The sequence below is a fragment of the Somniosus microcephalus genome, chromosome 4 (genome assembly GCF_052327205.1).
Source record: "Somniosus microcephalus isolate GS21.2 chromosome 4, FLI_Smic_1.0, whole genome shotgun sequence".
In the NCBI taxonomy this organism is placed as follows: Eukaryota; Metazoa; Chordata; class Chondrichthyes; order Squaliformes; family Somniosidae; genus Somniosus; species Somniosus microcephalus.
The window spans coordinates 313,374,254-313,394,016 of record NC_140990.1 but is presented as its reverse complement, the minus strand read 5'-3'; the positions used below and the strand labels follow the sequence as shown (position 1 = coordinate 313,394,016).

Sequence of the window (19,763 nt, the reverse complement as noted above, 5' to 3'; positions counted from 1 at the left end):
CCTACTTTACAACAGTGACTACACTTCAAAAGGACTTCGTTGGCTGTACGGCACTTCGGGACATCCGGTGGTCGTGAAAGGAGCTATAGAAATGCTAGTATTTTCTTTTACTCTATAAAGAAACTTAGAAACATAGAAGATAGGAGCAGGAGTAGGCCATTCAGCACCTCGAGCCTGCTCCGCCATTTAATGAGATCATGGCTGATCGTCCAAATTCAGTACCCTGTCCCTGCTTTCTCCCCATATCCCTTGATCCCCTTAGCCTTAAGAAATATATCTAACTCCTTCTTGAATATATTTAATGAATTGGCCTCAACTGCCTTCTGTGGTAGGGAATTCCACAGGTTCACCACTCTCTGGGTGAAGAAATTCCTCCTCATCTCTGTCCTAAATGGCTTACCACTTATCCTTAGACTGTGACCCCTGGTTCTAGACTCCTCCGCCATCGGAAACATCCTTCCTGCATCTAGTCCGTCTAGTCCTGTTAGAATTTTATAAGTTTCAATGAGATCCCCTCTCATTCTTCTGAACTCCAGCAAATATAAGCCCAATCGACCCAATCTCTCCTCATACGTCATTCCTGCCATCCCAGGTATCAGTCTGGTGAATCTTCGCTGCACTCCCTCCATGGCAAGAACATCCTTCCTCAGATAAGGCGACCAAAACTGCACACAATACTCAAGGTGTGTTCTCACCAAGGCCCTGTACAACTGCAGCAAGACATCCTTGCTCCTGTACTCGAATCCTCTCGCTATGAAGGCCAACATACCATTTGCCTTCTTAACCACCTGCTGTACCTGCATGCTTACCTTCAGCGACTGGTGCACAAGGACACCCAGGTCTCGTTGCACTTCCCCTTCTCCCAATCTATTGCTGTTCAGATAATACACAACGTTTCCAATATCTCGCCACCCCTCCCATCAAGTCACGTGTGAGGATTAGTTTTCGCATGTTTCTCTTATTGTTCCCACGAGGTGTCGCCACCAATGGACAAGTATTGTGCAGCAAGGGAGTGGGAAAGGGATATATTTTCACCATCGTGCAATTGCGCGAGTGGCAACGGAGCTGAAGGGTGGGGTTCGCATCAGCCTAATTCAGTCACCTTGTTTTTTTATCCACAGCGTCTACTCATGGAGAACGAAGATCACGGTGGGATCGATGGGGCTTCTCGCGAATGAGGAGAGACAAGGCAATATCCCAACCCAATATCTCGCTGGCAGTAGCTTCTGAAGACAGCTCAATGCTCTATCGCAGGAGTGCTTCAGGTGCTGGAGAGGGACTGAAGAGGGAGCTTTACTCTGTATCTAACCCGTGCTGTACCTGCCCTGGGAGTGTTTGATGGGACAGTGTAGAGGGAGCTTTACTCTGTATCTAACCCGTGCTGTACCTGCCCTGGGAGTGTTTGATGGGACAGTGTAGAGGGAGCTTTACTCTGTATCTAACCCCGTGCTGTACCTGCCCTGGGAGTGTTTGATGGGACAGTGTAGAGGGAGCTTTACTCTGTATCTAACCCGTGCTGTACCTGCCCTGGGAGTGTTTGATGGGACAGTGTAGCGGGAGCTTTACTCTGTATCTAACCCCGTGCTGTACCTGCCCTGGGAGTGTTTGATGGGACAGTGTAGAGGGAGCTTTACTCTGTATCTAACCCGTGCTGTACCTGCCCTGGGAGTGTTTGATGGGACAGTGTAGAGGGAGCTTTACTCTGTATCTAACCCCGTGCTGTACCTGCCCTGGGAGTGTTTGATGGGACAGTGTAGAGGGAGCTTTACTCTGTATCTAACCCCGTGCTGTACCTGCCCTGGGAGTGTTTGATGGGACAGTGTAGAGGGAGCTTTACTCTGTATCTAACCCGTGCTGTACCTGCCCTGGGAGTGTTTGATGGGACAGTGTAGCGGGAGCTTTACTCTGTATCTAACCCCGTGCTGTACCTGCCCTGGGAGTGTTTGATGGGACAGTGTAGCGGGAGCTTTACTCTGTATCTAACCCCGTGCTGTACCTGCCCTGGGAGTGTTTGATGGGACAGTGTAGAGGGAGATTTACTCTGTATCTAACCCGTGCTGTCCCTGCCCTGGGAGTGTTTGATGGGACAGTGTAGAGGGAGCTTTACTCTGTATCTAACCCGTGCTGTATCTGCCCTGGGAGTGTTTGATGGGTCAGTGTAGAGGGAGCTTTACTCTGTATCTAACCCCGTGCTGTACCTGCCCTGGGAGTGTTTGATGGGACAGTGTAGAGGGAGCTTTAATCTGTATCTAACCCGTGCTGTCCCTGCCCTGGGAGTGTTTGATGGGACAGTGTACATAAGAACATAAGAAATAGGAGCAGGAGTAGGCCAATCGGCCTCTCGAGCCTGCTCCGCCATTCAATAAGATCGTGGCTGATCTGATCCTAACTGCCAATCTACTATCACAGAACCATCTCCTGAATCTAACAGAATTAGACACACGAAATAGGAGCAGGATCAGGCTACACGGCCCCTGGGCCCGCTCCGCTACCCACAGGGCCATGACCGATCCGAACCTAGACTCATGTCCAAATCCCTGCCCGCTCCCCGTAACCCTTAATTCCCTTTACTTCTAGGAAACTGTCTATTTTTGTTTTAAATTAATGTAATGATGTAGCTTCCACAGCTTTTTGGGGCAGCATATTCCATGGACCTACCACCCTCTGAGTGAAGTAGTTCCTCCTCATCTCAGTTTTGAAAGAGCAGCCCCTTATTCTAAGACTATGCCCCCTAGTTCTAGTTTCACCCATCATCGGGAACATCCTCCCCGCATCCACCCGATCCAACCCCTTCACAATCTTATATGTTTCAATAAGATCGCCTCTCATTCTTCTGAACTCCAATGAGTAGAGTCCCAATCTACTCAACCTCTCCTCATATGTCCATCCCCTCATCCCCGGGATTAACCGAGTGAACCTTCTTTGTACTGACTCGAGAGCAAGTATGTCCCTTCTTAAGTATGGACACCAAAACTGTACGCAGTATTCCAGGTGCGGTCTCACCAATACCTTGTACAACTGAAGCAATACCTCCCTATTTTTATATTCTATCCCCCTAGCAATGAAAGCCAACATTCCATTGGCCTTCTTAATCACTTGCTGCACCTGCATACTAACCTTTTGAGTTTCGTGCACCAGGACCCCCAGATCCCTTTGTACTTCAGTACTTTCCAGTTTCTTGCCATTAAGATAATAACTTGCTCTACGATTTTTCCTGCCAAAGTGCATAACCTCACACTTTCCAGTATTGTATTCCATCTGCCAAATCTCTGCCCACTTACTTAGCCAGTCTATGTCCCCTTGCAGGTTTTTTATGTCCTCCTCACTCACTACTTTCCCTCCCATCTTAGTATCATCTGCAAACTTTGATATGTTACACTCGGTCCCCTCCTCCAAATCGTTAATATAGATTGTAAAGAGTTGGGGACCCAGCACTGACCCCTGCGGAACACCACTAGTTACTGATTGCCAGTCTGAGAATGAACCATTTATCCCAACTCTCTGCCTTCTGTTAGATAGCCAATCCTCTATCCATGCCAGAATATTACCCCCAATCCCGTGATTTTTTATCTTAAGCAATAATCTTTTGTGTGGCACCTTGTCAAATGCCTTTTGGAAGTCTAAATACACTACGTCCACTGGTTCCCCTTTATCCACCCTATATGTTACTTCCTCAAAGAACTCCAGCAAATTTGTCAAACATGACCTCCCCTTCATAAAACCATGCTGACTTTGTCCTATTAAATTATGATTATCCAAATGTCCTGTTACTGTCTCCTTAATAATGGACTCCAAAATTTTACCTACCACAGATGTTAGGCTAACCGGTCTATAGTTTCCAGCCTTCTGTCAACTGCCCTTTTTAAATAAGGGTGTTACATTCGCAGTTTTCCAGTCTGCCGGGACCTTTGCCGAGTCCAGGGAGTTTTGGAAAATTATTACCAATGCATCCACAATCCCTACCGCCACTTCCCTCAAGGCCCTAGGATGTAAGCCATCAGGTCCAGGTGATTTATCTGCCTTGAGTCCCATTATTTTACCGAGTACCACTTCCTTAGTGATTTTGATCGTGTTTAGCTCCTCCCCCCCTTTAGCACCCTGTTTGTCCAGTGTTGGGATATTCTTAGTGTCTTCTACTGTAAAGACTGATCTAAAATATTCATTCAGTGTTTTTGCCATCTCCATATTTCCCACCATTAATTTCCCGGTCTCATCCTCTAAGGGACCAACATTTACTTTAGCCACCCTTTTTCTTTTTATATAACTATAAAAACTCTTACTATCTGTTTTTATATTTTTTGCTAATTTACTTTCATAATCTATCTTCCCTTTCTTAATCTTTTTGTTATTTTTTGCTGTCTTTTAAAGTTTTCCCAATCCTCTATCCTCCCACTAGATTTGGCTACCTTATATGCCCTTGTTTTTAGTCGAATACTATCCTTAATTTCTTTACTTAGCCATGGATGGCTGCCTTTTCTTTTACACCCTTTTCTTCTCAGTGGAATATTTTTTTTCTGGAAGTTGTAAAATAACTCCTTAAATGTACACTACTGATCATGTATCGTCTTACCCTTGAATCTATTTTCCCAATCCACTCTACTCAATTCCGCTCTCATACCTTCATAGTCTCCTTTATTCAAGCTTAGCACGCTGTATCTTTACGCACGCTTTACTCTGTATCTAACCCCGTGCTGTACCTGCACTGGGAGTGTTTGATGGGACAGTGTAGAGGGAGCTTTACTCTGTATCTAACCCGTGCTGTACCTGCCCTGGGAGTGTTTGATGGGACAGTGTAGAGGGAGCTTTACTCTGTATCTAACCCGTGCTGTACCTGCCCTGGGAGTGTTTCATGGGACAGTGTAGAGGGAGCTGTACTCTGCACAGTCTTTACAGTAGAGGACACTAAAAATATCCCAACACTGGACAAACAGGGGGCTATGGGGGGGAGGAGCTAAACACGATTAACATCACTAAGGAGGTGGTACTCAGTAAGATAATGGGACTAAAGGCGGATAAATCCCCTGTACCTGATGGCTTACATCCTAGGGTCTTGAGAGAAGTAGCGGTAGGGATTGCGGATGCATTAGTGGTAATTTTCCAAAACTCCCTGGATTCAGGAAAGGTCCCAGCAGATTGGAAAACTGCTAATGTAATGCCCTTATTTAAAAAAGGAAGTAGACAAAAGGCTGGAAACTATAGACCAGTTAGCCTAACATCTGTGGTTGGTAAAATATTGGAGTCCATTATTAAGGAAGCAATAACAGGACATTTGGATAAGCATAATTTAATCGGACAGAGTCAGCATGGTTTTATGAAGGGGAAGTCATGTTTGACAAATTTGCTCGAATTCTTTGAGGATGTAACAAACAGGGTGGATAAAGGGGAACCAGTGGATGTGGTGTATTTGGACTTCCAAAAGGCATTTGACAAGGTGTCACACAAAAGATTACTGCACAAGATAAAAAATCACGGGATTCGGGGTAATATACTGGCATGGGTGGAGGATTGGCTATCTAACAGAAAACAGAGAGTTGGGATAAATGGTTCATTCTCGGGTTGGCAATCAGTGATTAGTGGTGTTCCACAGGGGTCAGTGCTGGGACCCAACTCTTTACAATCTATATTAACGATTTGGAGGAAGGGACCGAGTGCAACATATCCAAGTTTGCCGACGATACAAAGATGGGAGGGAAAGCAGTGAGTGAGGAGGACATAAAAAACCTGCAAAAGGACATAGACAGGCTAAGTGAGTGGGCAGAAATTTGGCAGATGGAATATAATGTTGGAAAGTGTGAGGTTATGCACTTTGGCAGAAAAAATCAAAGAGCAAGCTATTATCTAAATGGAGAGAAACTGCAAAGTGCTACAGTATAAAGGGATCTGGGGTCGTGGTGCATGAAACAGAGGTTAGTATGCAGGTACAGCAGGTGATCAGGAAGGCCAATGGAATCTTGGCTTTTATTGCAAGGGGGATGGAGTATAAAAGCAGGGAAGTCTTGCTTCAGTTATACAGGGTACTGGTGAGGCCACACCTGGAATACTGCGTACAGTTTTGGTTTCCATATTTAAGAAAAGATATACTTGCTCTCGAGGCAGTTCAGAGAAGGTTCACTCGGTTGATTCCGGGGATGAGGGGGTTGACTTATGAGGAAAGGTTGAGTAGGTTGGGCCTCTACTCATTGGAATTCAGAAGAATGAGAGGCGATCTTATCGAAACATATAAGATTGTGAGGGGGCTTGATCGGGTGGATGCTGTAGTGTCCGAGTATAAATAATACACGGACTGCAGGAGAACAATAATAACAGGTATTTACTGAACAGAGGGTAACTTAAGACTGAAATACAGAAGCCTGCTATGGCTTTATATACAGGGGTGGTCACTGCCGGTACTGCAGTATAGAATCAGTTCTTCTCTTAAAGGTACATACATAACAATTCCTCCCCTTTTAGATAACAACTAAATAATAACTAATTACAATTACAATTTTCTCTGTACTATATACATCAACTGAAGTAATCATTTATAAGTTCAGTCTTTGAGGAGGCTTCCTGATCCTGACTGGATAGCGCCTTTCTCGAGTATCCTGTTCTTGCGGCGGAGTTGATTCTGCCTCATTGTCATTGGTTGGTTCGTCAGCTTCCAATACCACTGCTTCTGGGGTAGACGCAATCTGTACTTCGAGTTGATTACCAGGTGCACCTGCTCGTGGTATGGATTTGGCTTGTTCCTGTGACTCTAGAATCTGGTCAGCATGGCGTCTCACGATGCTCTCTCCAACGTCCACTGTACATTAGTGGTCCCTGCTGTGTGCATATCGTTCCTGTCTGCCATTTTTCTGTTCAGTAGTCGCGGGCCAAGACTGGTTGCCCTATCTTGAAGCTCCTGGTTGGCTTCTCATTGATGTGCTGGAATTGCTTATCCTCAACATCTCGTCTTATGTTTGGTTTGAGCAAATCCAGGTGACATCTTAGCCTTCGGTTGAAGAACATTACGGCTGGAGCTTGGTTGGTGACTGCATGTGTCGCATTCCGGTAAGCAAACAAGAAATTATCCACCTTGTGTTGTAGCGGTATGTCGTCATTATGCATTGCCTTTATGGCCTTTTTAAAGGTCTGAACAAACCTCTCAGCCAATCCATTTGTGGCTGGATGATATGGGGCAGATGTGTAATGTTTCACCCCATTATTCCTCAGAAACCTCCGGAAATCCTCGGACACAAACTGTGGCCCATTGTCGGAGCAAATCTGTTCTGGCAAGCCATTCCTGGTGAAGATGGTCCATCGGACTGCAATAGTTTTCTCTGTGGTGGTGGAGGACATTTTGATGACCTCTGGCCATTTTGAATGGGCGTCCACAGCGATTAGGAACATTGAGTCCATAAATGGACCAGCAAAATCAATGTGTACCCGTTGCCATGGAGATGAGGGCCACTCCCATGGATGTAGCGGGGCCTGTGGTGGAGCGTTTTGGACCTTCTGGCATCCTGTGCATCTCTTGGTCATATCCTCGATTTCTTGATCGATTCCCGGCCACCACACAAACGCCCTGGCTAGGCTCTTCATTTTTACCCCTCCCAGATGACCCTCATGAAGCTCATTGAGCACTCTATCTCTCAACTTGGGTGGAATTACCACTCGGGATCCACACATCAAGGTCCCCCGGCACACTGACAGCTGTTCTCTCCTTGGCGAGAATGCTGGCAACAGTGAGTCGCCATGTGCTGGCCATCCCTTCACCGTCAAATCATAGACCCGAGAGAGTGTCGGGTCATTTCGGGTTTCCTTCTCTATACTTGAGTTTGTAACAGGTAGACATTCGACAGATGCGAACCTCCTTCGGTTCCCCAAGCGTGCTGCTCAATGATTTCTTCATTACAGGAACGATGGGTGTGGCCCACTCGCTCCAGTCCACCTTGGACAGCACACCCGAACGCTCCAGACTCTCCAGCTCTGCTTCAACGGCTGGGCGGATCGCGTAAGGTACCGGTCTGGCCTTAAAAAATTTTGGGTTTGCGTTATCTTCGATTTTTATCATTGCCGTTACTCCTTTTAGAGTCCCAAGTCCTTGTTGGAACACCTCTTTCGCGTCAGTTAGAACCTTTGTCAGTCGTCCAGGTGTGACGTCATCATCCTTTTTATCAGTCACAGTTAGCGCCTGAATGGAATGCCAATCCAATTGTATTTTTCGGATCCATTCACGTTCCAATAATGGTGGTCCTCCATCTGGTAGTATATATAGATACAGTTTCTGTGTTTCCTTGCCGTTGTATTCAACTGGCACCCTTATTTTTCCTCTGGGGTAGACTTTTTGCCCCATGTATGTCTTCAATGCAATGGACGTGTCCTTCAAGGGTATGTGTGGGAATAGCCGCTCATAGTCTCGTCGATTCATGACAGTTAGGGCTGATCCTGTGTCCAATTCCATCTTTACTGGGGACCCTGCTATCATGCGGGTGACCCAAATGGTTCGGTGATCCTCCTTTGCGATCACGTTGTGTAACTTTAGACAACTTAGTCTCCTGCTCCCGGAGTCTTATCACTCTCCTGATCTTCCGAACTACTGTCTGTCAATTTCTTTACTTTCTTGTACTTTTCCTTAGTAGTTCTTGTAGTGTTGGTTTTCTTTCCCGACCTGCAGACTCTTGCTATATGTCCCATTTTCCCACATTGCCTGCATACTTTGTCCTTAAACCAGCAGTCCTTCTGATCATGGGTTGTTCTGCCGCAGCGATAGCACTTTTCTGCTCCATACGCCATTTCGTTAGCACTGTATTCCTGTGGTTTCTGTTGTATTTCCGCAGCTACCCGTGCTGCTGCTTCGTAGGCTACTGCCACACTGAAAGCCTGTTCTAGCGTCAGGTCCTTTTCCGAAAGTAGTCGTTTCTGGGTTCCTTCACTCTGGAGCCCGCGGACAAACTTATCCCGTAAGGTGTCTGCCACTCCTGCTCTGAACTGGCAGTGCTTCGATAACTTGCATAGTTCCGTAAGATAATCAGCATTGCTCTCATCTTTGTGCTGGTTTCTTTTATGGAACTTGAATCTTTCTGCTATCAGCAGCGGTGTAGGGTTTAGGTGTTCCTGTAAGATATTAACAATCTCCTCAAAACTTTTCTCCATTGGTTTAGCTGGGGTAATTAAATTCCGCAATAGGCCGTACGTTCTCGCGCCCATCAAATTTAATAATACCGACGCCTTCTTTCCATCGGCCACCTCATTTGCCTTGCAGTACACTTCAATTCTTTCCACATACGTGGTCCAGTCTTCTACCTCGTTGTCGAAAGCAGTGATACTGCCACTTTTCGGCATCTTGGGTGATTTTAAATGGCGCCTCCCGCACTTTTTCTTCTTCACCAATGGATTAAAATGGTGCCTCCCGCGCTTTTCCTTCTTCCCCAATGGAATAAAATGGCGCCTCCCGCGCTTTTCCTTCTTCCCCTTGCTGCCACGCTGCTCCTAGCGTTCTGCAGGGTAATGGCGGCGACCCGCGGCTTTGGCGCGTCTCACTTTTCCTTCCCCTTGTTTTATTTTCGCTACGCTGCCCGGTGCTTGAGCACCGACCGTACCCTGTGCGCTCCACCCTCTCTCGCTCTCTTTTCCTCCCGACGACGCTGCACAGCCCCTTTGCAGAGCCGCTCGATCGAGCTCGAGCCCGCCGCAGTCCGGAAGGGTCAGTGCACTACCTGCTACCAGCACAATTTGCTGGAACACCTTGACTGGGGAGCCAAGCCCAGCTCTCCACAGCCTCTCCTGCAACTCTCCGACTCCGATGGATCCTTCGGCAGTTGCCCGCGGTCGACGCTTGTTGTTCTGACTTCGTCCTCCAATAGCTTCTTCTCAAGGAAAGATCCCCGTGAGGTGATGCAGTACTGCAGGTGAGTTCGAACCTGTTCGTCGCCAATGTAGTGTCCGAGTATAAATAATACACGGACTGCAGGAGAACAATAATAACAGGTATTTACTGAACAGAGGGTAACTTAAGACTGACGTACAGAAGCCTGCTATGGCTTTATATACAGGGGTGGTCACTGCCGGTACTGCAGTATAGAATCAGTTCTTCTCTTAAAGGTACATACACAACAGATGCGGTGAGGATGTTTCCACTGATGGGTGAGACTAGAACTAGGGGGCATAATCTTAGAATAAGGGGCTGCCCTTTCAAAACTGAGATGAGGAGAAACTTCTTCACTCAGAGGGTAGTAAGTCTATGGAATTTGCTACCTCAGAGAGCTGTGGAAGCTGCGACATTAAATAACTTTAAAATGGAGATAGACAGTTTCCTAGCTGATAAGGGAATTAGGGGTTACGGGGAGCGGGCAGGGAAGTGGACGTGAGTCTAGGTTCGGATCAGCCATGATCCTATTGAATGGCGGAGCAGGCCCGAGGGGCTGTATGGCCTACTCCTGCTCCTACTTCTTATGTTCTTATGCATCTAACCCGTGCTGTAGCTGTCCTGGGAGTGTTTGATGGGACAGTGTAGAGGGAGCTTTACTCTATATCTAACCCAGTGCTGTACCTGCCCTGGGAGTGTTTGATGGGACAGTGTAGAGGAAGCTTTACTCTGTATCTAACCCCGTGCTGTACCTGCCCTGGGAGTGTTTGATGGGACAGTGTAGAGGGAGCTTTACTCTGTATCTAACCTGTGCTCTACCTGCCCTGGGAGTGTTTGATGGGACAGTGTAGAGGGAGCTGTACGCTGCTTCTAACCCGTACTGTACCTGCCCTGGGAGTGTTTGATGGGACAGTGTAGAGGGAGTTTTACTCTGTATCTAACCCGTGCTGTACCTGCCCTGGGAGTGTTTGATGGGACAGTGTAGAAGGAGCTTTACTCTGTATCTAACCCGCGCTGTAGCTGCCCTGGGAGTGTTTGATGGGACAGTGTAGAGGGAGCTTTACTCTGTATCTAACCCGCGCTGTACCTGCCCTGAGAGTGTTTGATGGGGACAGTGTAGCTGGAGCTTCACTCTGTATCTAAGCCGCTCTGTACCTGCCCTGGGAGTGTTTGATGGGACAGTGTAGAGGGAGCTTTACACTGTATCTAACCTGTGCTGTACCTGCCCTGGGAGTGTTTGATGGGACAGTGTAGAGGGAGCTTTACTCTGTATCTAACCCGTGCTGTACCTGCCCTGGGAGTGTTTGATGGGACAGTGTAGAGGGAGCTTTACTCTGTACCTAACCTGTGCTGTACCTGCCCTGGGAGTGTTTGATGGGACAGTGTAGAGGGAGCTTTACTCTGTATCTAACCCGTGCTGTACCTGCCCTGGGAGTGTTTGATGGGACAGTGTAGAGGGAGCTTTACTCTGTATCTAACCCGTGCTGTACCTGCCCTGGGAGTGTTTGATGGGGCAGTGTAGAGGGAGCGTTACTCTGTATCTAACCCATGCTGTACCTGCCCTGGGAGTGTTTGATGGGACAGTGTAGAGGGAGCTTTACTCTGTATCTAACCCGTGCTGTACCTGACCCGGGAGTGTTTGATGCGACAGTGTAGAGGGAGCTTTACTCTGTATCTAACCCATGCTGTACCTGCCCTGGGAGTGTTTGTTGCGACAGTGTAGAGGGAGCTTTACTCTGTATCTAACCCGTGCTGTACCTGCCCTGGGAGTGTTTCATGGGACAGTGTAGAGGGAGCTTTACTCTGTATCTAACCCATGCCGTACCTGCCCTGGGAGTGTTTGATGGGAGAGTGTAGAGGGAACTTTACTCTGTATCTAACCGGTGCTGTACCTGCCCTGGGAGTGTTTGATGGGACAGTGTAGAGGGAGCTTTACTCTGTATCTAACCCGCGCTGTACCTGCCCTGAGAGTGTTTGATGGGGACAGTGTAGCTGGAGCTTCACTCTGTATCTAAGCCGCTCTGTACCTGCCCTGGGAGTGTTTGATGGGACAGTGTAGAGGGAGCTTTACACTGTATCTAACCTGTGCTGTACCTGCCCTGGGAGTGTTTGATGGGACAGTGTAGAGGGAGCTTTACTCTGTATCTAACCCGTGCTGTACCTGCCCTGGGAGTGTTTGATGGGACAGTGTAGAGGGAGCTTTACTCTGTACCTAACCTGTGCTGTACCTGCCCTGGGAGTGTTTGATGGGACAGTGTAGAGGGAGCTTTACTCTGTATCTAACCCGTGCTGTACCTGCCCTGGGAGTGTTTGATGGGACAGTGTAGAGGGAGCTTTACTCTGTATCTAACCCGTGCTGTACCTGCCCTGGGAGTGTTTGATGGGGCAGTGTAGAGGGAGCGTTACTCTGTATCTAACCCATGCTGTACCTGCCCTGGGAGTGTTTGATGGGACAGTGTAGAGGGAGCTTTACTCTGTATCTAACCCGTGCTGTACCTGACCCGGGAGTGTTTGATGCGACAGTGTAGAGGGAGCCTTACTCTGTATCTAACCCATGCTGGACCTGCCCTGGGAGTGTTTGTTGCGACAGTGTAGAGGGAGCTTTACTCTGTATCTAACCCGTGCTGTACCTGCCCTGGGAGTGTTTGATGGGACAGTGTAGAAGGAGCTTTACTCTGTATCTAACCCGCGCTGTAGCTGCCCTGGGAGTGTTTGATGGGACAGTGTAGAGGGAGCTTTACTCTGTATCTAACCCGCGCTGTACCTGCCCTGAGAGTGTTTGATGGGGACAGTGTAGCTGGAGCTTCACTCTGTATCTAAGCCGCTCTGTACCTGCCCTGGGAGTGTTTGATGGGACAGTGTAGAGGGAGCTTTACACTGTATCTAACCTGTGCTGTACCTGCCCTGGGAGTGTTTGATGGGACAGTGTAGAGGGAGCTTTACTCTGTATCTAACCCGTGCTGTACCTGCCCTGGGAGTGTTTGATGGGACAGTGTAGAGGGAGCTTTACTCTGTACCTAACCTGTGCTGTACCTGCCCTGGGAGTGTTTGATGGGACAGTGTAGAGGGAGCTTTACTCTGTATCTAACCCGTGCTGTACCTGCCCTGGGAGTGTTTGATGGGACAGTGTAGAGGGAGCTTTACTCTGTATCTAACCCGTGCTGTACCTGCCCTGGGAGTGTTTGATGGGGCAGTGTAGAGGGAGCGTTACTCTGTATCTAACCCATGCTGTACCTGCCCTGGGAGTGTTTGATGGGACAGTGTAGAGGGAGCTTTACTCTGTATCTAACCCGTGCTGTACCTGACCCGGGAGTGTTTGATGCGACAGTGTAGAGGGAGCTTTACTCTGTATCTAACCCATGCTGTACCTGCCCTGGGAGTGTTTGTTGCGACAGTGTAGAGGGAGCTTTACTCTGTATCTAACCCGTGCTGTACCTGCCCTGGGAGTGTTTCATGGGACAGTGTAGAGGGAGCTTTACTCTGTATCTAACCCATGCCGTACCTGCCCTGGGAGTGTTTGATGGGAGAGTGTAGAGGGAACTTTACTCTGTATCTAACCGGTGCTGTACCTGCCCTGGGAGTGTTTGATGGGACAGTGTAGAGGGAGCTTTACTCTGTATCTAACCCGCGCTGTACCTGCCCTGAGAGTGTTTGATGGGGACAGTGTAGCTGGAGCTTCACTCTGTATCTAAGCCGCTCTGTACCTGCCCTGGGAGTGTTTGATGGGACAGTGTAGAGGGAGCTTTACACTGTATCTAACCTGTGCTGTACCTGCCCTGGGAGTGTTTGATGGGACAGTGTAGAGGGAGCTTTACTCTGTATCTAACCCGTGCTGTACCTGCCCTGGGAGTGTTTGATGGGACAGTGTAGAGGGAGCTTTACTCTGTACCTAACCTGTGCTGTACCTGCCCTGGGAGTGTTTGATGGGACAGTGTAGAGGGAGCTTTACTCTGTATCTAACCCGTGCTGTACCTGCCCTGGGAGTGTTTGATGGGACAGTGTAGAGGGAGCTTTACTCTGTATCTAACCCGTGCTGTACCTGCCCTGGGAGTGTTTGATGGGGCAGTGTAGAGGGAGCGTTACTCTGTATCTAACCCATGCTGTACCTGCCCTGGGAGTGTTTGATGGGACAGTGTAGAGGGAGCTTTACTCTGTATCTAACCCGTGCTGTACCTGACCCGGGAGTGTTTGATGCGACAGTGTAGAGGGAGCCTTACTCTGTATCTAACCCATGCTGGACCTGCCCTGGGAGTGTTTGTTGCGACAGTGTAGAGGGAGCTTTACTCTGTATCTAACCCGTGCTGTACCTGCCCTGGGAGTGTTTGATGGGACAGTGTAGAGGGAGCTTTACTCTGTATGTAACCCCGTGCTGTACCTGCCTTGGGAGTGTTTGATGGGACAGTGTAGAGGGAACTTTACTCTGTATCTAACCGGTGCTGTACCTGCCTTGGGAGTGTTTGATGGGACAGTGTAGAGGGAGCTTTACTCTGTATCTAACCCGCGCTGTACCTGCCCTGAGAGTGTTTGATGGGGACAGTGTAGCTGGAGCTTCACTCTGTATCTAAGCCGCTCTGTACCTGCCCTGGGAGTGTTTGATGGGACAGTGTAGAGGGAGCTTTACACTGTATCTAACCTGTGCTGTATCTGCCCTGGGAGTGTTTGATGGGACAGTGTAGAGGGAGCTTTACTCTGTATCTAACCCGTGCTGTACCTGCCCTGGGAGTGTTTGATGGGACAGTGTAGAGGGAGCTTTACTCTGTACCTAACCTGTGCTGTACCTGCCCTGGGAGTGTTTGATGGGACAGTGTAGAGGGAGCTTTACTCTGTATCTAACCCGTGCTGTACCTGCCCTGGGAGTGTTTGATGGGACAGTGTAGAGGGAGCTTTACTCTGTATCTAACCCGTGCTGTACCTGCCCTGGGAGTGTTTGATGGGGCAGTGTAGAGGGAGCGTTACTCTGTATCTAACCCATGCTGTACCTGCCCTGGGAGTGTTTGATGGGACAGTGTAGAGGGAGCTTTACTCTGTATCTAACCCGTGCTGTACCTGACCCGGGAGTGTTTGATGCGACAGTGTAGAGGGAGCCTTACTCTGTATCTAACCCATGCTGGACCTGCCCTGGGAGTGTTTGTTGCGACAGTGTAGAGGGAGCTTTACTCTGTATCTAACCCGTGCTGTACCTGCCCTGGGAGTGTTTGATGGGACAGTGTAGAGGGAGCTTTACTCTGTATGTAACCCCGTGCTGTACCTGCCTTGGGAGTGTTTGATGGGACAGTGTAGAGGGAACTTTACTCTGTATCTAACCGGTGCTGTACCTGCCCTGGGAGTGTTTGATGGGACAGTGTAGAGGGAGCTTTACTCTGTATCTAACCCGTGCTGTACCTGCCCTGGGAGTGTTTGATGGGACAGTGTAGAGGGAGCTTTACTCTGTATCTAACCCATGCCGTACCTGCCCTGGGAGTGTTTGATGGGAGAGTGTAGAGGGAGCTTTACTCTGTATCTAACCCATGCTGTACCTGCCCTGGGAGTGTTTGATGGGGCAGTGTAGAGGGAGCGTTACTCTGTACCTAACCCATGCTGTACCTGCCCTGGGAGTGTTTGATGGGACAGTGTAGAGGGAGCTTTACTCTGTATCTAACCCGTGCTGTACCTGCCCTGGGAATGTTTGATGGGACAGTGTAGACGGAGCTTTACTCAGTATCTAACCCGTGCTGTACCTGCCCTGGGAGTGTTTGATGGGACAGTGTAGAGGAAGCTTTACTCTGTATCTAACCCGTGCTGTACCTGCCCTGGGAATGTTTGATGGGACAGTGTAGAGGGAGCTTTACTCTGTATCTAACCCGTGCTGTACCTGTCCTGGGAGTGTTTGATGGGACAGTGTAGAGGGAGCTTTACTCTGTATCTAACCCGTGCTGTACCTGCCCTGGGAATGTTTGATGGGACAGTGTAGACGGAGCTTTACTCTGTATCTAACCCGTGCTGTACCTGCCCTGGGAGTGTTTGATGGGACAGTGTAGAGGGAGCTTTACTCTGTATCTAACCCATGCTGTACCTGCCCTGGGAATGTTTGATGGGACAGTGTAGAGGGAGCTTTACTCTGTACCTAACCCGTGCTGTACCTGCCCTGGGAGTGTTTGATGGGACAGTGTAGAGGGAGCTTTACTCTGTATCTAACCCGTGCTGTACCTGCCCTGGGAGTGTTTGATGGGACAGTGTAGAGGGAGCTTTACTCTGTATCTCACCCGTGCTGTACCTGCCCTGGGCGTGTTTGATGGGACAGTGTAGAGGGAGCTTTACTCTGTATCTAACCCGTGCTGTACCTGCCCTGGGAGTGTTTAATGGGACAGTGTAGAGGAAGCTTTACTCTGTATCTAACCCGTGCTGTACCTGCCCTGGGAATGTTTGATGGGACAGTGTAGAGGGAGCTTTACTCTGTATCTAACCCGTTGGAATTTTTAGATCGTGTGCGTTGGTTGCGATTGGATGTATTCCTGGAGCGTTCATTACATGACCTGTAACCACCCCACCCAATCTAACAGCCTTTGTTCCCATCTCCGATAGTTTTGTAAATGAAACTGAAAAACAACGTATTTTTGACTGCAGTGCTTCCCCTGGGTGTTGCTGACAGCGGTGCCCTGGAGATTTATCTCCCAGAGGCTCCACGGCAATCCTGGAGGGTTGACAACCCTAGTGTTAGTTTCTGCAGTTGGGGAGCGTGTGTTTGTACTTTTAGTTGCCGTGTGTTGGTTTATTCTGTCAGAATGTGCCTTTCACTGATGCCTCAAGAGGTTTCTCTTTGGTTGTGTTCACAGATTTCCCACCGGTCTTCCACGTTAAACTTAAAGATCAGATGCTGCTTGAGGGCGACCCCCTGACCCTCTGCAGTTTACCAGCGGGAAGCCCATCGCCAAATGTCACCTGGTTAAAAGGTCAGCTTTTGTTACTTGTTCACTCTGTCCCTGTGATGCCACACCCTCTGTCCCTGTGATGTCACAATCTCTGTCACTGTGATGTCACAATCTCTGTCACGGTGACGTCACACCCTCTATCGCTATGATGTCACATGCCCGTCACTGTGATGTCAAGCCTTCTGTCGCTGGGATGTCACACTCTCTGTCACTGTGATCTCACATTCTCTGTAACTGAGATGTCACTCCCTCTGTCCCTGTGATGTCACACCTTCTGTCACTGTAATGTCACACCCTCTGTGACTGGGATGTCACACCCTCTGCCACTGTGATGTCACACCCTCTGTCACCATGATGTCACACCCCTGTCATTGTGGTGTCACACACTCTGTCGCTGTGATGTCACACCCACTATCGCTGTGATGTCACACCCTCTGTCGCTGTGATGTCACACCCTCTGTCGCTGTGATGTCACACACTCTGTCACTGTGATGTCACACCCTCTGTCGCTGTGATGGCACACCCTCTGTTGTTATGATGTCACACCCTCTGTCTCTGTGATGTCACAGACTCTGTCACTGTGATGTCACAGCCTCTGTCATAGTGATGTCACATCCCCTGTCACTGTGATGTCACACACTCTGACCCTGTGATGTCACACTCTGTCTCTGTGATGTCACACCCTCTGTCATGCTGATGTCACATATTCTGTCACTGTGATGTCACTGTGATGTCACACTCTGTCTCTGATGTCACACCCTCTGTCACTGTGATGTCACACCCACTGTCACTGTAATGTCACACCCTCTGTCACGGTAATGTCACACCCTCTGTCACTGTGATGTCACACCCTCTGTCACTATGATGTCACACCCTATGTCACTGTGATGTCACACCATCTGTCTCTGTGATGTCACAGACTCTGTCACTGTGATGTCACACCCTCTGTCATGGTGATGTCACATATTCTGTCACGGTGATGTCACACCCTCTGTCACTGTGATGTCACACACACTGTCTCTGATGTTACACCCTCTGTCACTGTGATGTCACCCTCTGTGACGGTGATGTCACACACTCTGTCCCTGTGATGTCACACCCTTTGTCACGGTGATGTCATACCCCCTGTCACTGTGATGTCACAGCCTCTGTCATGATGATGTCACACCCCCTGTCACTGTGATGTCACACACAGTGTCCTTGTGATGTCACACCCTCTGTCACTGTGATGTCACTGTGATATCACACTCTGTCACGGTGATGTCATACCCTCTGTCATGGTGATGTCACACCCTCTGTCATGGTGATGTCATACCCTCTGTCATGGTGATGTCAAAGTCACACCCTCTGTCGCTGTGATGTTACACTCTCTGTTGCTGTGATGTCAAACACTCTGTCCCTGTGATGTCACACACCCTGTCCCTGTGATGTCACACCCTCTGTCTTTGTGATGTCACATACTCTGTTCCTGTGATACCACACACTCTGCCCCTGTGATGTGACACACTCTGCCACTGTGATGTCACTCTCTGTCACTTTGATATCACCATCTGTCACTATGATGACACATTCTGTCACATGATGTCACTCCCTCTGTTACTGTGATGTCACACCCTCTGTCACGGTGATGTCACACCCCCTATCACTGTGCTGTCACATGCTCTGCCCCTGTGCTGTCACACCCTGTGTCCCTGTGATGTCACACCCTCTGTCACTGTGATGTCACACACTCTGTCCCTGTGATGTCACACCCTCTGTCACTGTGATGTCCCACCCTCTGTCCCTGTGATGTCACATCCTCTGTCCCTGTGATGTCACAACCTTTGTAGCTGTGATGTCACACCATCTGTCACTGTGATGTCACACCCTCTGTGACAGTGATGTCACACCCCCGTCACTGTGATGTCACACACACTGTCCCTGTGATGTCACACCCTCTGTCCCTGTGATGTCACACCCTCTGTCCCTGTGATGTCACACCCTCTGTCACTGTGATGTCATACCCTTTGTCACGGTGATGTCATACCCTTTGTCACGGTGATGTCACACCCTCTGTCACGGTAAAATCGCACCCTCTGTCGCGGTGATGTCACACCCTCTGTCGCTGTGATGTCACACCCTCTGTCGCTGTGATGTCACACACTCTGTCACTGTGATGTCACATCCTCTGTCACTGTGAGTCACGCCCTCTGTCGCTATGATGTCACACCCCCTGTCACAGTGATGTCACCCCCCCGTCACTGTGATGTCATACACTCTGTCCCTGTGATGTCACACCCTCTGTCATGATGATGTCACACCCCCGTCACTGTGCTGTCACACACTCTGCCACTGTGATGTCACACCCTCTGTCACCATGATGTCACACCCCTGTCATTGTGATGTCACACACTTTGTCGCTGTGACGTCACACCCACTGTTGCTGTCATGTCACACCCTCTGCCGCTGTGATGTCACACCCTCTGTCGCTGTGATGTCACACAGTCTGTCCCTGTGATGTTGCACCCTCTGTCATGGTGATGTCACACCCCCTGTCACTGTGCTGCCACACACTCTGTCACTGTGATGTCACACACTCTGTCTCTGATGTCACACCCTCTGTCACTGTGATGTCACCCTCTGTGACGGTGATGTCACACACTCTGCCCCTGTGATGTCACACCCTCTGTCACTGTGATGTCACACCCTCTGTCCCTGTGATGTCACATACTCTGTCCCTGTGATGTCACACCCTCTGTCACTGTGATGTCACACCCTCTGTCCCTGTGATGTCACATCCTCTGTCCCTGTGATGTCACAACCTTTGTAGCTGTGATGTCACACCATGTCACTGTGATGTCACGCCCTCTGTGACAGTGATGTCACACCCCCGTCACTGTGATGTCACACACACTGTCCCTGTGATGTCACACCCTCTGTCCCTGTGATGTCACACCCTCTGTCCCTGTGATGTCACACCCTTTGTCACGGTGATGTCATACCCTTTGTCACGGTGATGTCACACCCTCTGTCATGGTAAAATCGCA

General features: G+C 49.1%; 1 protein-coding gene across 3 annotated transcripts in view; it reads left to right on the top strand.

The window, feature by feature from the left end:
* spega (striated muscle enriched protein kinase a) overlaps nt 1–19,763 on the top strand; it is a 536,975-nt gene that overhangs the window by 455,317 nt on the left and 61,895 nt on the right. For all 3 annotated transcript variants that reach the window (XM_085986741.1, XM_085986740.1, XM_085986742.1), the window contains 2 exons: nt 1,122–1,265; nt 16,642–16,758. In XM_085986741.1, the coding sequence (XP_085842867.1) occupies nt 1,122–1,265; nt 16,642–16,758 (261 nt within the window). The remainder of the gene's footprint in view (nt 1–1,121; nt 1,266–16,641; nt 16,759–19,763) is intronic.